General features: G+C 38.6%; 1 protein-coding gene across 1 annotated transcript in view; it reads left to right on the top strand.

The window, feature by feature from the left end:
* The window catches only part of LOC102909161 (matrix metalloproteinase-25-like), a 79753-nt gene extending 68969 nt beyond the window's left edge, over positions 1–10784 (top strand). Inside the window, 3 exon segments of the mRNA XM_015989577.3 lie at positions 7978–8040; positions 9179–9436; positions 9439–10784. Coding sequence (XP_015845063.3) covers positions 7978–8040; positions 9179–9436; positions 9439–10784 — 1667 coding nt within the window.
* The last annotated feature ends 4967 nt before the right edge of the window (positions 10785–15751 follow it).

Genomic DNA, 15751 nt, shown 5'->3' on the forward strand with positions numbered 1-15751 from the left:
TCATATTTACCTTCTTTGCTCTGTCCCTCACACCAAAAGTTCTGATGTTGATATCTCTGTAGATGGACGATTTAAGATTTACATTCCTTGAGCACCTAGTACACATAAAGTAGTGTCTTCATGATCAGAATGTCATCTTAGGAGTTAATATCCCTGTGTAGTAAAGTTCCATAGGGAAAAACACTTTCTAATGCCTTAAACTTTTTTGTGAATAGAGAATATTTCCTCTCTCTGTTTCTGCACTGAATTTTAAAGAATAAACATTCTATCATGTGAGTTTCTTTGTAATTTATGACAGGGACCTATCATTCATATATTTACCTGCTAATAAAAAAAAGAAAATGGAAATAAAATAAAAATACCTACAGGAATTTATCATGTTAATGAAATTTGCATTAAGGGATATCATTTGGTATTAACAAAATACAACACAAATGGGTAACATCTCCCCTCAGAATAAGGCACAGACACTTTGTGGAAAATACTAAATATATGTCAAGAGAAATAGCATTTTCTTTTTTTATTTTCTTTTTTTTTTTTTTTTTTTTTTTTTTTTTTTTTTTTTTTTTTTTTTGCTTTTTTGAGACAGGGTTTCTCTGTATATAGGTTTGTGCCTTTCCTGGAACTTACTCTGTAGCCCAGGCCTTGAACTCACAGAGATCCACCTGCCTCTGCCTCCTGAGTGCTGGGATTAAAGGCGTGCACCACCATTGCCCAGCCAGAAATAGCATTTTCAAGGTAGAACAAATTTTGCATCAAATTTTGCATCAAGACACCAATGCATATCAGGTAGACTGATAGTTTGTAACTGGTTAAAGCATAACTGAGACTCCCATAGATAGATTTAAATAAATACATGGTCTCCCCAAGGGGTAACATTTCCTCTTTCCTTTTTTTGGGAAGTAAACAATATATACTCTTTTACCTTTACTTTTCAGTATTATATGATGTTTGGATTAACACATAACATTTTAATGTTTCTGATCAGGATTAGCCTCTGAGGAAGAGAAATGTACCTTCTTGCCTTGATTCCAATCTCAATGAACTTTCAGTTGTTCCTATTTCAGTGACTCTATTGTTTTCTTATACTTACTGTAATGACTCACAAATGTTAATACTGATACAGTCCAAATGATCTTAACCAGAATAATTTTCCATAAAAAATACACATAGGCATATTTTATCCAAAGTCAACTGGAAAATAGATCTGTATAATGTGGGTTACTTCTAAACTGATATTTGGAAAGAATCTAATAAGTGCTATCATATTGGACTTTAAAAAGGAAATACAAGGAAAATGCCACAGATGAATGGCCAACACCATCCTGTCTTCTTTGTCTGAGTGGAGAGTAGTCTACTTGTTCATAGTATGTTACAGGAATAAACCATACAACTGAAAAAAGATGGTAGGATGTAATGGGAAATTTTATTTTTATTCATGGAAAATACTCACCTGTAATACAAAAACATCATATAATTTTAGGGTAACTTAACAAACATAAATTTTCAGAATTTCAAGCAGTGAAAAACTTTCAACTGCCTTTTAAAGTAAGCACCAATGATATGTGGAGGGAGCTAATATGAAGCAACTGAGTCTTGATTGATGACTTGCTTTATTCTTAGTAAAAATCTGTACTTGCCTCTTAATTTCAATGTTCACAAAAATAGGTAATGATAGCGGACGTGGACTTCTTCATTGGTTTACATATTGTTACCACTGTTCCGTAGTGCTTGCTAATTGTTGTAATCTTACTGTTTAAGCTTTTGTTTTTGAAGAGTTAAAAGAAGCAGATGAAACATTGTCTTTTACTCTGCTCATTGCTCACTTCACCTTGACTAGGCATCAGCTGTGGTGTACAGTGCTCCATCTTAATTATCTAACCTTAATTTTTTTCTCATTGAAATAGTAAATGCATGACCATTGCTATTTGTGGTCTCATCCTGGTAATCATCATCCCTAAGCATAACACGAAAGCTCATCATGGGCCCAAGAGAAAGACAATGAATTAACTGGTACAGGACACAGCCGTCTCCACCATTCCACAGTGCTGGTAGCACAAGCACTCTTTTGAATCAATTATAAATATTTCACTCCTTTTTCATTTCCCCATTGCAATACACTCTTTGAGGGGAGAACAAATGACTGGATAAGAACAAATTGAAATCATGAAGAAATTAAGAAATTAAATGTTCACTCAATTATGCTTCATTTTAGACGATTTGGTTTTCAAAACCTTCAATAATTTAAAAGTAATGTTTTAGACTTTATAAAGGACACAGACAATGCATCATCAGTACATCAAGAAAAAAATGTGTTCACCATTCATCTTCTTCTCAGCAGAATGTATCTTTTTCCTTGTGCATTGATCAGCACTAAGTACGTGGAACAATGGAGCCACACAAAAAAAATATATAATACAACTATAAAGCAATTAACTAAAGTGAAGGCCACAAGATACCTTTTGAAATACTAAAGGATCATATAAAATGCTTCAAACCTTAATTTCCATATGCAAAGTGGTTTGAATTGCTAATTTCTCTCTCTACTGATCCAGTAATATTGTAATTTTCTTCCACTGATACTCAGTCTGAAAGGATCAATTAAACCCATGTGTGCTTAATACACATACTGGGCTTCTTGTCCTTTCAATGATCTTAAGAGAACCTTCATGCTAATATCACTGTTGTCCTCATCCCTTATTGGAGTATGTGGTCAAGTCATCCCTTATGTTTAAATAGTGACCTCCCCTAACTTTTCCTTTAGAATAGCAGCCAGATCCTTATTTCTGAAATCTCCCTGTCACAATTGTTTACTGTCTGGATGAATGCTTCTTTACTTGTATAATATTGTCTTCAAGAATTTTAAGAATTATAAGAATAGTTTTCTGGAAGAGTTGAAGAATTCTTTTGTGTTCAAATCACGGTCATGGTAAATGCCTGCTTTATTCCATAGTACATTGAGTAGAGAGAAACTGTGCCAGAGCATTCAGTTTTTCTTATTCTGTTCTTTTGACAACTTTCTAGTGGTCATCCCTAACCCACTCAAACCCAAGGATCTAAGATAAATCTTTCTTCTCTCTATAGTACCTATCATAGGTGAATCTTGTTCCTCATATATTTTTATTTTACATTATTCAAGCATGCCTTTAAAAAATTGAATGTAACATAGGACTCCTATAAATCAAAAAAATATTGTGCTCTTTGTCCAAAAGGACTCAGAAATAAAATCAAATGCATAATGCTAGCACTACTTGATAAATAGAGTACATTTCTAGTTATTAATCATAACAAGTTACTACAAATTCAGCAAGTTAAAACAAGGGGAGTATATTACTGTCCACTTCTATGGGTGGACATTAAAGCTGACTCAGTTAACTTTTAGTACTAGGTCTGCCAAAGCAGAGATCAAGGCATCAGCAAAGACAGCTGCTTTCCTCCAGTACCTGGGCTTCTTTAGAACTGTTCTAAATGTTGGTGGAATTCAGAATCATCAGCTGTAGAGTAAAGTCCATGTTTACTTAGCACATGTTTGTCATGGCCGACTTTTAGATATCAATATCACTTATCCCTGTCTTCAAAGTGAGCAGGTTGAGCAGCGTCTCTTCTTGGTTACAGTCTCTCTATTCTCCCTTTATACTTCATTGCTTCTCACTTTTTGGCTTCTAAAAGTTCTACACACTTTAAAGCTGAATACAATTAACTGAAGGATGGAAGGTAATGGTAAATATTTTCATAACTTTATAGGTTCCTTATTCTAAACATATTATCAAATTCTATTTTATCAATGAAGATAATGTGATAATATATTCACAAATCTGTAACTGGAGTATTCCTGTGTCCACCTGGCTCCTGTAGCCATTCAGGCCCAATTAAACACATGGAAACTTATATTATTCACAAACTGTATGGCCTAATGGCTCAGGCTTCTTGCTAGCTTTTCTTATATCTTAAATTAACCCATTTCTATTAATCTATAAGTTGCCATGTGGCTCATGGCTTATTAGTATCTTAACATGTTGCTTCTCATCATAGTGGCTGGCAGCGTCTCTCTGCTTCAGCCTTCTACCTCCCAGAATTCTCCTCTCTCTTGTTCCATCTACACTGCCCTTCCTGCCTGGTTACTGGCCAATCAGCGTTTTATTTATCAATCAATCACAGCAACATATATTTACAGTGGACAGGATATCCCACAGCACAAATCTATAGATATCTTTCAAATACTATCATTTTTATCTACAACAAAATATTTTCAAAAATGACATTGATTATAACTATCAAATATCAATTGCTCAAACTAGTAGGATTCCCTGTGATATTTCTATATATGCATGCATTGTGCATGATACATGCTCCTCCTTCCTTTAACTGTCTTCCATTCCTAACCTTCTCTACCTCAGTTTTCTCATTTTATTTTTAAATTTGATCTTTCATGTTTGTAAACATCTTAATAGTGTGTTTCCATTATAGAATATTAATTCTATGTTCTATAAAGATATTATTATTTGAATCTGTCATGTATTTTAACTGATTTCACCCTCATTGACTTCCCTTGTCCAGAACTATATTCCTTTTCACCTCTCCCTCTCCTTTCCATCTAAAATGACCACTATTTCATCTTGTCTTTTTACTGGTTATCTACTGGTTTCTACAGAGCAGTAAGACTGTGGGTATTTGACTATCTCGTGCCTTACTTGGATTCTGAGAATAATGCTTTCCAGTTCCATCAACATGTTTCAAATACATTTGTATTCTATTTAAAATAATTAACTTTGAAACTTATGGGGGAAAGTAGCGCGATATGCATCAGCACAACAAATAAAAACTCTTACACATACACATCGGTGGGGATATGTAACTGCTGCCATTACATTTTACTCTGGCCAAGTTTTTCTATCAGTATTGTTATAACGGGCCCATTGTAAAATTTTTCAATAGTTAAAAGGACTTTTTACAAGTATTCCAGTTGAGATTTTTGATTTTTTTTTAAAATTTCTTCTTATTATTCTTCCATATATATTTGCAAATTTGATTCCCTCTCCAATCATCATTAGTTTTTTGCTTCTGACATTCTGACTTACATTATTTCATTTTTACCTTCCCTAATTTTACTTCGCATCTGGTTAGTGCTTCATTTTCAGATTTTGCCTTTTCAATTCAGCTCTGTAGTCAGATTGAAACAACATATAGATGCTTATTGAGAAACACTAACTAAATATATTTTAAAATTTAGCCCATTACAAATGCTTTACAAAATACTCAAAAGCTTTCTGATTCACAAAGTTTTTTCCCCTTATTTTAATATTTCATTTCCAATGAATTAATGTTGCTTTATAAAATTCTTTCAACATTCCCTGATTCCTGGGTTTAGAAATGTGTCTCCTTTCTATCCCTCTTAGGGTTTACTTCATAGAATTTGCATTTTCCCTGCTTGTATTTAACAGTAAGCCAGGCCTTGTCTCTGCAGGTTTGACTAGAGGATTTCTAACTGGGCCTGTCAATCAAAGGGAATGTCTATCTGACTGGAGGTTATTAATGGAAAAACCACTTATATCAGGAGATGATTCCTTCTCCATTTTCTTTAATTTGACCTCTGGTTTGCACTGACATTATGTTTTATTTTTAAAATTACTTGACATTCCCTTGAGCCTGATCTGGGGAAACCTTGCCATCCACATTAACGTGGGCTGAGGCAGTGGAGTCCTTGATGTAGCTGTGCTTCTGTCAATGATACACATTCATACAGCATTTCATCCACCACCAAAACTTGCTTATAAACCCTGATATGATAAGAATGAGTCTTTCTATTTGTTTCCTTTATGCCTGCAATGTACTAATGGATATTCTGTGTAAGAAACTGAACATATCATGCTATATCTCATGTCATCAAGTATTGAAATTGATATTTTGGTGAATAATTACATTTTATCCTAATAATGATATTGGGAGATAATTATATTTTAATGGAAAAGAATAGAGAGAGAATTTAAAGAATTAATTAACAGTCATAGAAATAGAAAGAACCAAGAAGAGTGGGAAGCCATTTTGAATTCATACAAATACTATTTTTTTTTTGTTTTGTTTTTTGTTTTTTGTTTTTTTTCGAGACAGGGTTTCTCTGTGTAGCTTTGCGCCTTTCCTGGAGCTCACTTGGTAGCCCAGGCTGGCCTCGAACTCACAGAGATCCTCCTGGATCTGCCTCCCGAGTGCTGGGATTAAAGGCGTGTGCCACCACCGCCAGGCACAAATACTATTTTACCCCACCTTTTCCATAAATTCACATGTACTTCTGTTATTATTTTCACATCATTTATAATATGTAACTAGCTTATGTGCTATGTATTATGTAAACTTACTTTACAAACTATAGTTTACAAACAAATGTATTATCAGGTTTGTTTCTTACTAAATACTATAATATATATTTTTATTTTTTATTATTAAGAAATTTTCTATTCATTGTTCATACCAAACACAGATTCCCTTTTCCTCCCTCCTCCCACCTACAACCCATCCTCCATTTCTACCTCCTCTAAGGCAAGGCCTCCATGGGGAGTCAGCAGAGCCTGGTATATTCAGTTGAGGCATATCCAAGCCCCTCCTCCTGCACCAAGGCTGTGTGAGGTGTCCCATCATAGGCATTGGGCTCCAAAAACTTTGCTCATGCACCAGGTATGGATCCTGATCCCACTGCCAGGGAACCCCTTATGCAGATCAAGCGACACAACTCTTTTGCTTATCCAGAGGGTCTAGTCCAGTCCCATGGAGGCTCCACAGCTATTGATTCACAGATCACAAGTTCCCACTAGTTTGGTTTGGTTATCTCTGTACATTTCCCCATCATGATCTTGATGCCTCTTGATCATAGAATCCCTCTTCTCTCTTGTCAACTGGGCTCCTGGAGTTTGGCCTGATGCTTGGCTGTGAATCTCTGCATCTGTTGTCATCGGTTACTGGATGAAGCCTCTATGATGACAGTTAGGGTATTCACCAATCTGATTACCAGAGTAGGCCAGTTTAGGCACCCTCTCCACAATTGCTAGTAGTCTAAGATGGGGTCATCCTTGTCGATTCCTGAGAACTTCTCTAGCACCCTGTTTGTCCCTATTGCCATGATGTCTCCCTCTATTATGGTATCTCTTTCCTTGCTCTCCCACTCTGTCCCTGTTCTAGCTCTAACCTAGATTCCCCTCAACCGAAGAATGCATAAAGGAAATGTGACACATATACACAATGGAGTACTACTACTCAGCAGTAAAAAATGACATTATGAAATTTGCAGGCAAATGGATGGAACTAGAAAATATCATCCAGAGAGAGGTAACCCAGACTCAGAAAGACAAAAATGGTACATACTCACTCATAAGTGGATATTAGATGTAAAGCAAAGGATAACCAAATTACAACCCACAGGTCCAGAGAAGCTAGCTAACAAGGAGGAGGACCCTAAGAGCAACACATGGATCACCCTTGGAAGAGGAAATACATGAGATCTCTATGAGTAAACTGGGGGTGAGGGATAGGCAATGGACAGTAGTGGATGGGAGATGAGAATATATATATATATATATATATATATATATATATATATATATATATGTATTTAGATATTAACAAATTTTTATAGATTTGTCTATTAAGTAAGGTTTGTCTATTGGTGTTGGAAAGGAATCTAAATATGAAAATATTAGTTCCTTGAGAGAAAATAAGATGTCATAAAGTCAAAGGAACAATCTTTTATGATGACATATACCAGGGAAAATTCTGAAAATCTAAATAGTAAGAATACTTAATGATTTCTCCCTAAGAGAGCTCTCAATAACAACATCATATTTCAGAACTTTAGTATTATTTTTTGCTGTATAAATTTTAAATTCTGGGACAGATTATATGGATTTATAAGCCATGATATTGAGAAGGAAATCATGTATGAGAAATTATCCCAGTGGTAGTTCATCATGTTTTGTTGACTATTTCCAGGTTATGGACAATTCACTGCAAGCTATGGACAACTTAAGAAGAGCCAGCAGCACTTTTCCACTGGTAAGGTTTTTCTGTGCCAAGGATATAATTGTTAGCATGAAGACACAACCAACACAATAGGAGAAATACTTATAAATTGTATATCTGATAATGGATTATATATGGAACATATAACAAATGAAACTTTAGGAGCAAGGAATCAAATATCTTGATTTAAATGGATAATTACTGTTGCTGGAGGGCTTCTCTCCAAGTTCCCCAAGCCCCGCAGTCCCACAATCCACTTATAAAATAATCACTCAGACGCTTATATCACTTATAAACTGTATGGCCATGGCAGGCTTCTTGCTAACTGTTCTTATATCTTAAATTAACCCATTTCTATAAATCTATACCTTGCCACGTGGCTGGTGGCTTACCGGCGTCTTCACATGCTGCTTCTCTTGGCGGTGGCTGCAGTGTCTCTCCCCTCAGCCTTCCGCTTCCCAGAATTCTCCTCTCTCCTTGTCCCACCTACTTCCTTCCTGGTCACTGGCCATCAGTGCTTTATTTATATAGAACAATGTCCACAGCACTTCCCCTTTTTCTTTTTTTTTAAAAAAGGAAGGTTTTAACTTTAACATCGTAAAATTATATATAACAAAACAATTACCGAGCCGGGCGGTGGTGGCGCACGCCTTTAATCCCAGCACTCGGGAGGCAGAGCCAGGCGGATCTCTGTGAGTTCGAGGCCAGCCTGGGCTACCAAGTGAGTTCCAGGAAAGGCGCAAAGCTACGCAGAGAAACCCTGTCTCGAAAAACCAAAAAAAAAAAAAAAAAAAAAAACAATTACCGAGCAAGAATTATAGTTACAATATTAAAGAAGATGTCCTATCTAAGCTGAGGGGAGAGACACTGCAGACACCGCCAGGACAAGCAGCATGTAAAGACGCCGGTAAGCCACCAGCCACGTGGCAAGGTATAGATTTATAGAAATGGGTTAATTTAAGATATAAGAACAGTTAGCAAGAAGCCTGCCACGGCCATACAGTTTATAAGTGATATAAGCATCTGAGTGATTATTTTATAAGTGGATTGTGGGACTGCGGGGCTTGGGGAACTTGGAGAGAAGCCCTCCAGCAACAAATGGCGCCCAACGTGGGGCACGAACCCACGACCCTGAGATTAAGAGTCTCATGCTCTACCGACTGAGGGACAGCATCTGGGGGCCGGGGCACTGGAGAGGCCCCCATAGTGGACCTCTTTATCGGATCTCTGTCCCCTCCTGCGCCTTCTCCACCCTCCGAGGACCCTCGTTCGGGTTCGGTTATCGCCGTTCAGCCCCTGCTGTGCCTCCTAGGATCCCGGATCTCTCCTGCTCATCTCTACTACCCTGTGTCGGCTCCCTTGATCCTCGCTGGGTCCCTGTCCTCCTCCAGACCTCCAGGGCGGCCGGAGTCAGGGCCCCTTCGAGTGCCCTGGAGGTCCAGGCTGAACACGCCATGAGGCTGTGGGCGCTAGAACTCCGGTTTCTGGCGCTTCTGCTGGTTCTTCTGCTGCAGCCTGTGCGCGCTCCGTTTCCCAGGGCGCAGGACGTGAGCCTGGGCGTGGACTGGCTGACTCGCTATGGCTACCTGCCACCGGCAGATCCTACCCAAGCCCAGCTGCAGAGCCTTGCGAAGCTGCAGGATGCCATCAAAGTCATGCAGAGATTTGCCGGGCTGCCTGAGACAGGCCAAATGGACCCAGTAACGATAGCCACCATGCACAAACCCCGCTGTTCCCTGCCTGATATTCTGGGGCCTGCTGGGCTGTTCAGGCGGCGGCGGCGGCGGCGACGCTATGCTCTGAGTGGCAGCGTGTGGAAGAAGCGCACCCTGACGTGGAGGATCCAGTCCTTCTCTCAGAACTCCCAGTTGAGCCAGCTGATGGTGCGGACCCTCATGAGCTATGCCCTGACTGTCTGGGCTGTTGAGTCAGGCCTTACCTTCCAGGAGGTGGATTCTCGGCACCAGGAGCCTGACATCCTTATCCACTTTTCCCGGGGCTACCACCAAGACAGTTACCCCTTTGATGGGCCTGGTGGCACCCTGGCTCATGCCTTCTTCCCTGGGGAGCACCCCATCTCTGGAGACACTCACTTTGACGATGAGGAGACCTGGACTTTTGGGTCAAAAGATGGCGAAGGAACCGACCTGTTTGCAGTAGCTGTTCATGAGTTTGGCCACTCCCTAGGCCTTGGCCACTCTTCTGCTCCCAACTCCATTATGAGACCCTTCTACCAGGGCCCGGTGGGTGACCCTCACAAATACCGCTTGTCCCAAGATGACCGTGATGGATTGCAGCAGCTCTATGGGAAAGTGTCCCATACCCCGGGTGACAAGCCCACAAGGAAACCCCTGGCTTCACCTCCACAGCCTCCAGCCTTGCTCCCTGACAGGCCCTCCACACCTGTGCCTGATCGCTGTGAGGACAATTTTGATGCTATTGCCAATATCCAAGGGGAAATCTTCTTCTTCAAAGGCACCTGGTTCTGGCGCCTCCAACCCTCAGGACAGCTGGTATCGCCCCGTCCAGCTCAGCTGCACCGCTTTTGGGAGGGGCTGCCCGAACACGTGAGGGTCATCCAGGCTGCTTATGCCCGTCCCCGAGATGGCCGAATCATCCTTTTCAGCGGCCCCCAGTTCTGGGTGTTCCAGGACCGGCAGCTGGAGGGCACAGCGCGGCCACTGGTGGAGTTTGGGCTTCCTCCTGGAGAAGAAGTGGATGCTGTGTTCTCCTGGCCTCTCAATGGCAAGACGTACCTGATCCGAGGCCAGCAGTAATTACTTTCAGAAAAAAGGCAAGCAGGTGCCCAGAAAATAGTCAATATTAATTATAATACTTGTGGGTTGTGACCACTTGGGATGGAATGACCCTTTCACAGAGGTCACATGTCATATATGCTATAATATCAGATATTTATATTACAGTTCATAACAGTAGCAAAATTACAGTTATGCGGCAGCAATGAAAATGATTGAATGATTGAGAGTCACTACAACTTGAAGAACTCTATTAAAGGGTCACAGCTGGAAGGCTGAGAACCACTACCCTGGACTCTTCCCTTTAGCATTGTTTCTGAGTCAACAGAAACCATCTTTATGGAAGAAACCATAAATAATTCCTAAAGAGTTTCAATGTAAACTTGTCTTAAGCTTTGTTGTATACTCAAGCATGAGTTAATTGTCAACAGGAAACTTTTTTTTTTTTTTTCAAAATTGTTCTGTGCTTAAATTGGCTAAAATAAACTGCCTGGTGTCAGACTACTCAGAATGAACAGAGTTTCATTTTTGCCTCTCAGATCATTCTGCAGGCAACAGAGGTTGCAGGGACCTCCACAAAAGTTCTTTGAAATGAAATAATGTTGTTTTCAAAATTAATTTGTTAAAAATCACAGTGTTACAGATTTACAGTTATATACTCAAATTTTATATAGCAAGTTTTACAGAATTGGTATATAAATTGTTGTATGTTCTGGCCCCAGCAAGCAGCAGAACTTGGCAGTTTCAGGCATATGGTTCTGGCTTTATGGTCAATGATGCAAGAAAGAGGTTACAGAATCTCCTTCCATGACTGAGGAAAGCAACTGAGGCCAGGCATGTGTCAGAGGTCTTCGCATGGAGGCCCAGAGAGGCCATTGTGTGAAGCTGTGAAGGTGAAGCCTGTATTGCATTGGAGACCCCAAAATGTTGGAGGTACCAGAGGGTTGAAACACATTCCAAGGGAAGCTAAAGACTGTGTATGGAACCAGCCCAGGGGAAAAAGTGTGTTGCGATCAGCAAAGATAAAAGGATTTGGAGATTTGAAGAGTATTTTGACATTAGACATGGAGGTACATATTTTGGTGTTTGACTGGCTAGTTGTCAGTCTTACTTTGATCCACTATTTCCTCATGGTGCTTCTTTTCCTCCCCTTTGGTAAGGTGATGTGTATTCTGTGTCATTTGATGTTTGAAGTATGTGATCACGTTTTCTGATTTTGATTTTTTACAGGGTATTAGAGTTAAGAGATTGCCATAAGTTTCACAAGAGACTTCTAACTTAGGACTTTTAAAATAGTGCTAAGATTGTGATAGACGATGGAGACTTTTGAAGTTGCCTGAATTTGTGTTTGTATTATGATATGGCTACAAGCCGATGAGGGTCAGGGAGTGGAATGTGGTGATTTGAATAGGAATGGCCCCCATAGGCTCAAGTGTTTTGATTGCTTGATCATTAGAGAGTGCTAGAGGAAGGCCTTGTTGGAGGAAGTATATCACTAGAAGTAGACTTGGGGGCTTCTAAAGCTCAAGCGAGGCTCAGTGTCTCCCCCATCCGGCTGCCTATGGGTCCAGATGTAGAGCTCTCTGTTTCCTTCACCAATTCTGCCTGTCTGCTGCCATGTTTCCCATCACACTAATAATGGATTAAAACTCTGAAACTGTCAGGTATCCCAAATGCTTTCCTTTATAAGAACAGCTGTGGTCATGTTGTCTCTTCACAGAAATAGAAGACTGGCTAAAGAAGTCACAAAAGGTAAAGTGCAATTTTATTTTAGTAAACCAGAAAATTGATTTTTTTTTTTATATTTTAACCAATGTATGCAGATTTTTATTATATTGCCCATGTAAGTTAAAGCTAGAACAATACTGGATGATGTAGGTAGCTGTTATATTTTTTCATAAATTTAAAAAATATTTGTGAGATTAGAATAAAATTATGTCATTGATCCCTTTCATCCTTCCAAACCTTTCCATGAAATCCACCTCCTGTTCCCTTTCAAATTCATGCCTTCTTTTTTTTAATTGTTGCTACATATATGTTTGTGCTAACCACATAAATACAACCTGTTTAGTTCATATAATGTTACTTGTTTTTATATTTTCAGGGCTGACGATTTGATAACAGGTAACCAATTTATGTGTTCTTCCCTTGGGGTGACTATTTCTCCCACTCTCAGTATTTTTTACTTGCTTGTAGTTCTTTGTCTAGATACCAGGCCTCTGGAGCATCTGCCACTCACATTAGCATGTTTATTTTACGGTTATTGTTCTGTTCATATTAAGGAAATTGATATTTTTAAACTATAGTAGTTTTCCTAGGCCTCATCTAATAGTGCAAGGAGAATAATTAGACACTTAGAGCCAGTTGTTAGTTTTAAAATACTGAATAGGAGCAAAAATAAAGTAAGACTCATTCATGAGTTGGACATGGTGCTTCATTCCTGAATTCTCAGACAGCCTGGGTCCTGAGGTGTGACAGTAGAAAATTCTAGAATAGGTTAGAAAGCTGAGCAATCCTTGTCTCAATGTGATATGAGAAATGGCTTGAATTATATCTCACTGATTCAGTGCTTGTGTAGTATGATGAGACTTGAATTCTATTCATAGCATGACAAACCCTGATCCATGTCCTTCATTTGTAACTTTGTTTGTGTAGTTGTTTGTCTATTTGTTTATTTATTATTTGTCAGAAGCCTCACTTCATCTAGGAAATGGGTATTTTGGAGTGTAGAAACACACACTTCCTGTCCATGAGTGTCAGTGAGAGAGTGATCCCAGGCTCAGAAAATGCCAACAAATTGTAGCATGGGGTAGATGTGTGAAAAGTGCTATTTCTTTAGGAATAAGAACAATGATGCATGAAGTGCAGAGAAGAGCATTCAAAACATTAAGTGGGATAAACCTGTTCAAAATGATAGATTTACCAATGACTTAAAACACCATTGTAAAAAGTAAAATTAGCTTTATTAAATGTAGCTGTGGTTTTCACAACAGTGGATGCATTTATCAGGGAGCAGATATTTTTACTACTAAATAGTAGTCTTAAAAGAGTGTGAAGGGAATTGGGATTCAGGAAGAGAATAATGCTGCCATGTATCTGCCTCTAAGGATGGAACTCAACTCTGATGCTTAGCAATAAAGGGAAAAAATCTATTGTCCTCTATCATTATTTCCCACTATTAATGGGTGAGAAATATAAACATGTAGCACCAGGAGACAGTTACTAACATAGCAATAGTAGAAATTTGTGAAGCCTCCTACAAGTATATTGCTTCCTAAGCTAGGTGCTTTTCCTCTGAAAAAACAAACAAAAAATGGTTTATGCATGAAACATTTAAGTCCAGTCATGAATGTTATATTAAGTCTCTTAATGTATGAAATGATGCATCATTAAACATTTTAAAAGATGAATTTTGTTGTTTGGATATTAATGGCAGAGTCAATTGTATATTATTCAATTAATTGAAATATAATACTTGTTCTTTAAATGCTGAGTCTTGTGCAATGGTTTTATTATTTAGTTATTTACTTTTTTTTGCAAAAGTGGGGGTTTGAACTCAGATTTTTGTAAAAGCTAGTCTGTGTTATGATTTTAGAGAAAGTATTTGTTTAACCATTCATTTTCTTTACTTCAAAAGTTTGAAAATTAATGATTGAGACATATTAATAAATGGTATACTTTAGCAATATTTCATCTTCATTGTTAATGTTACAGGATTTATAATCACTTAGAAGCCAAGACTCTGGGGGTGTCTATAATGTCATTTCTTCAGAGATTCAAGTAAGATTGGGAGACTCACTTTTATAGTGGGTGGTCCCATGCTATGGCCTGAGATCTCAAGAGGAAGACCATGGCTTATATTGGAAACGTAGGTAACTACTTAATGCTAGTAAAGTCATAATGATTGGAGGAGAACCAACAACCAGTAATTTGCTAAACCAGCATAATGCCTAACAACAATCTGTAAACATTTGTCCTTATACCCATAGATAAATGTAGTCTTCACCTTTCGTCAAGAAAACTATTCTTTGTAACAGACAGAGATGACTAGAGAAAAACCACAACCAATCAAATTGCAGAGATGTGGAGTCCAGTTACACCTGATACAGCTATGAAAAGCAAACAATCAAACAAGAACAACAAAAACCCTGCACTTCCGGCTCAGCTCACAGTGTGGAAGAGGAGCAGAAAGGTTGTAGGAGACAGAGGATTAGGGACTCTGAGGTTTTGCCTCCTACTAACATCAGAATATACATCTATTATAAAGATTATATTATAAAGATTGTATATACATCTATATAAAATCTCACCACTATAACTGTCCAAATGTGAGCTGAGAAGTGCACATGCTTAAGGAATCAGTGGAAAATCCCATGAGGCCTCAATTCTTTGGAAAAGAGTCAAAGCAACTGAGGAAAGCTAGAAATGGGAGAAATGTTATTCCCCAGGTAAGAGCACACTAATAGGTTTTCTAACGCCAAATGGTCAGCCCTAAAAACATACATACAATTAACACACACAGGTGAGCATGCTATATCTAGAAATATATATGGGTATCCATACACATACATATATGCATTCAATAGCAATTAGTAAGAAATGGGGCATGAATTTGAAGGAATGTGGGAAGGGGTATATGAGAAGGTTTGGAGGGAGAAAAGAAAATGAAGAAATGTAATTATATTAAAATCACAAGATAAGAGAAGAGGAGGGGGACACTAAGTGATCCCTAGCATTCATCTCTTTCTGAGCCCTGGCTGCAGATGTAATGTCAGCATGGCTGCCCCAGCAGAAGGGACTGCCTCAATAAACCAAAGTCCTCCCTTTCCCAAGTTCCTAGTCTTAAGAGCCACATGGGTTTGTGGGCATGTTTACACTAGTAGCGACTGCATTTGTTTGGTACAAGTTTCTGTTTTAGTTTATCTCTTTATCTGTATCAAAATACTATGATAAAAACCAACTTAAGAGGCAAATAGTTTACCACAGTT

Source organism: Peromyscus maniculatus, chromosome 14 (genome assembly GCF_049852395.1).
Source record: "Peromyscus maniculatus bairdii isolate BWxNUB_F1_BW_parent chromosome 14, HU_Pman_BW_mat_3.1, whole genome shotgun sequence".
Classification (NCBI taxonomy): Eukaryota; Metazoa; Chordata; class Mammalia; order Rodentia; family Cricetidae; genus Peromyscus; species Peromyscus maniculatus.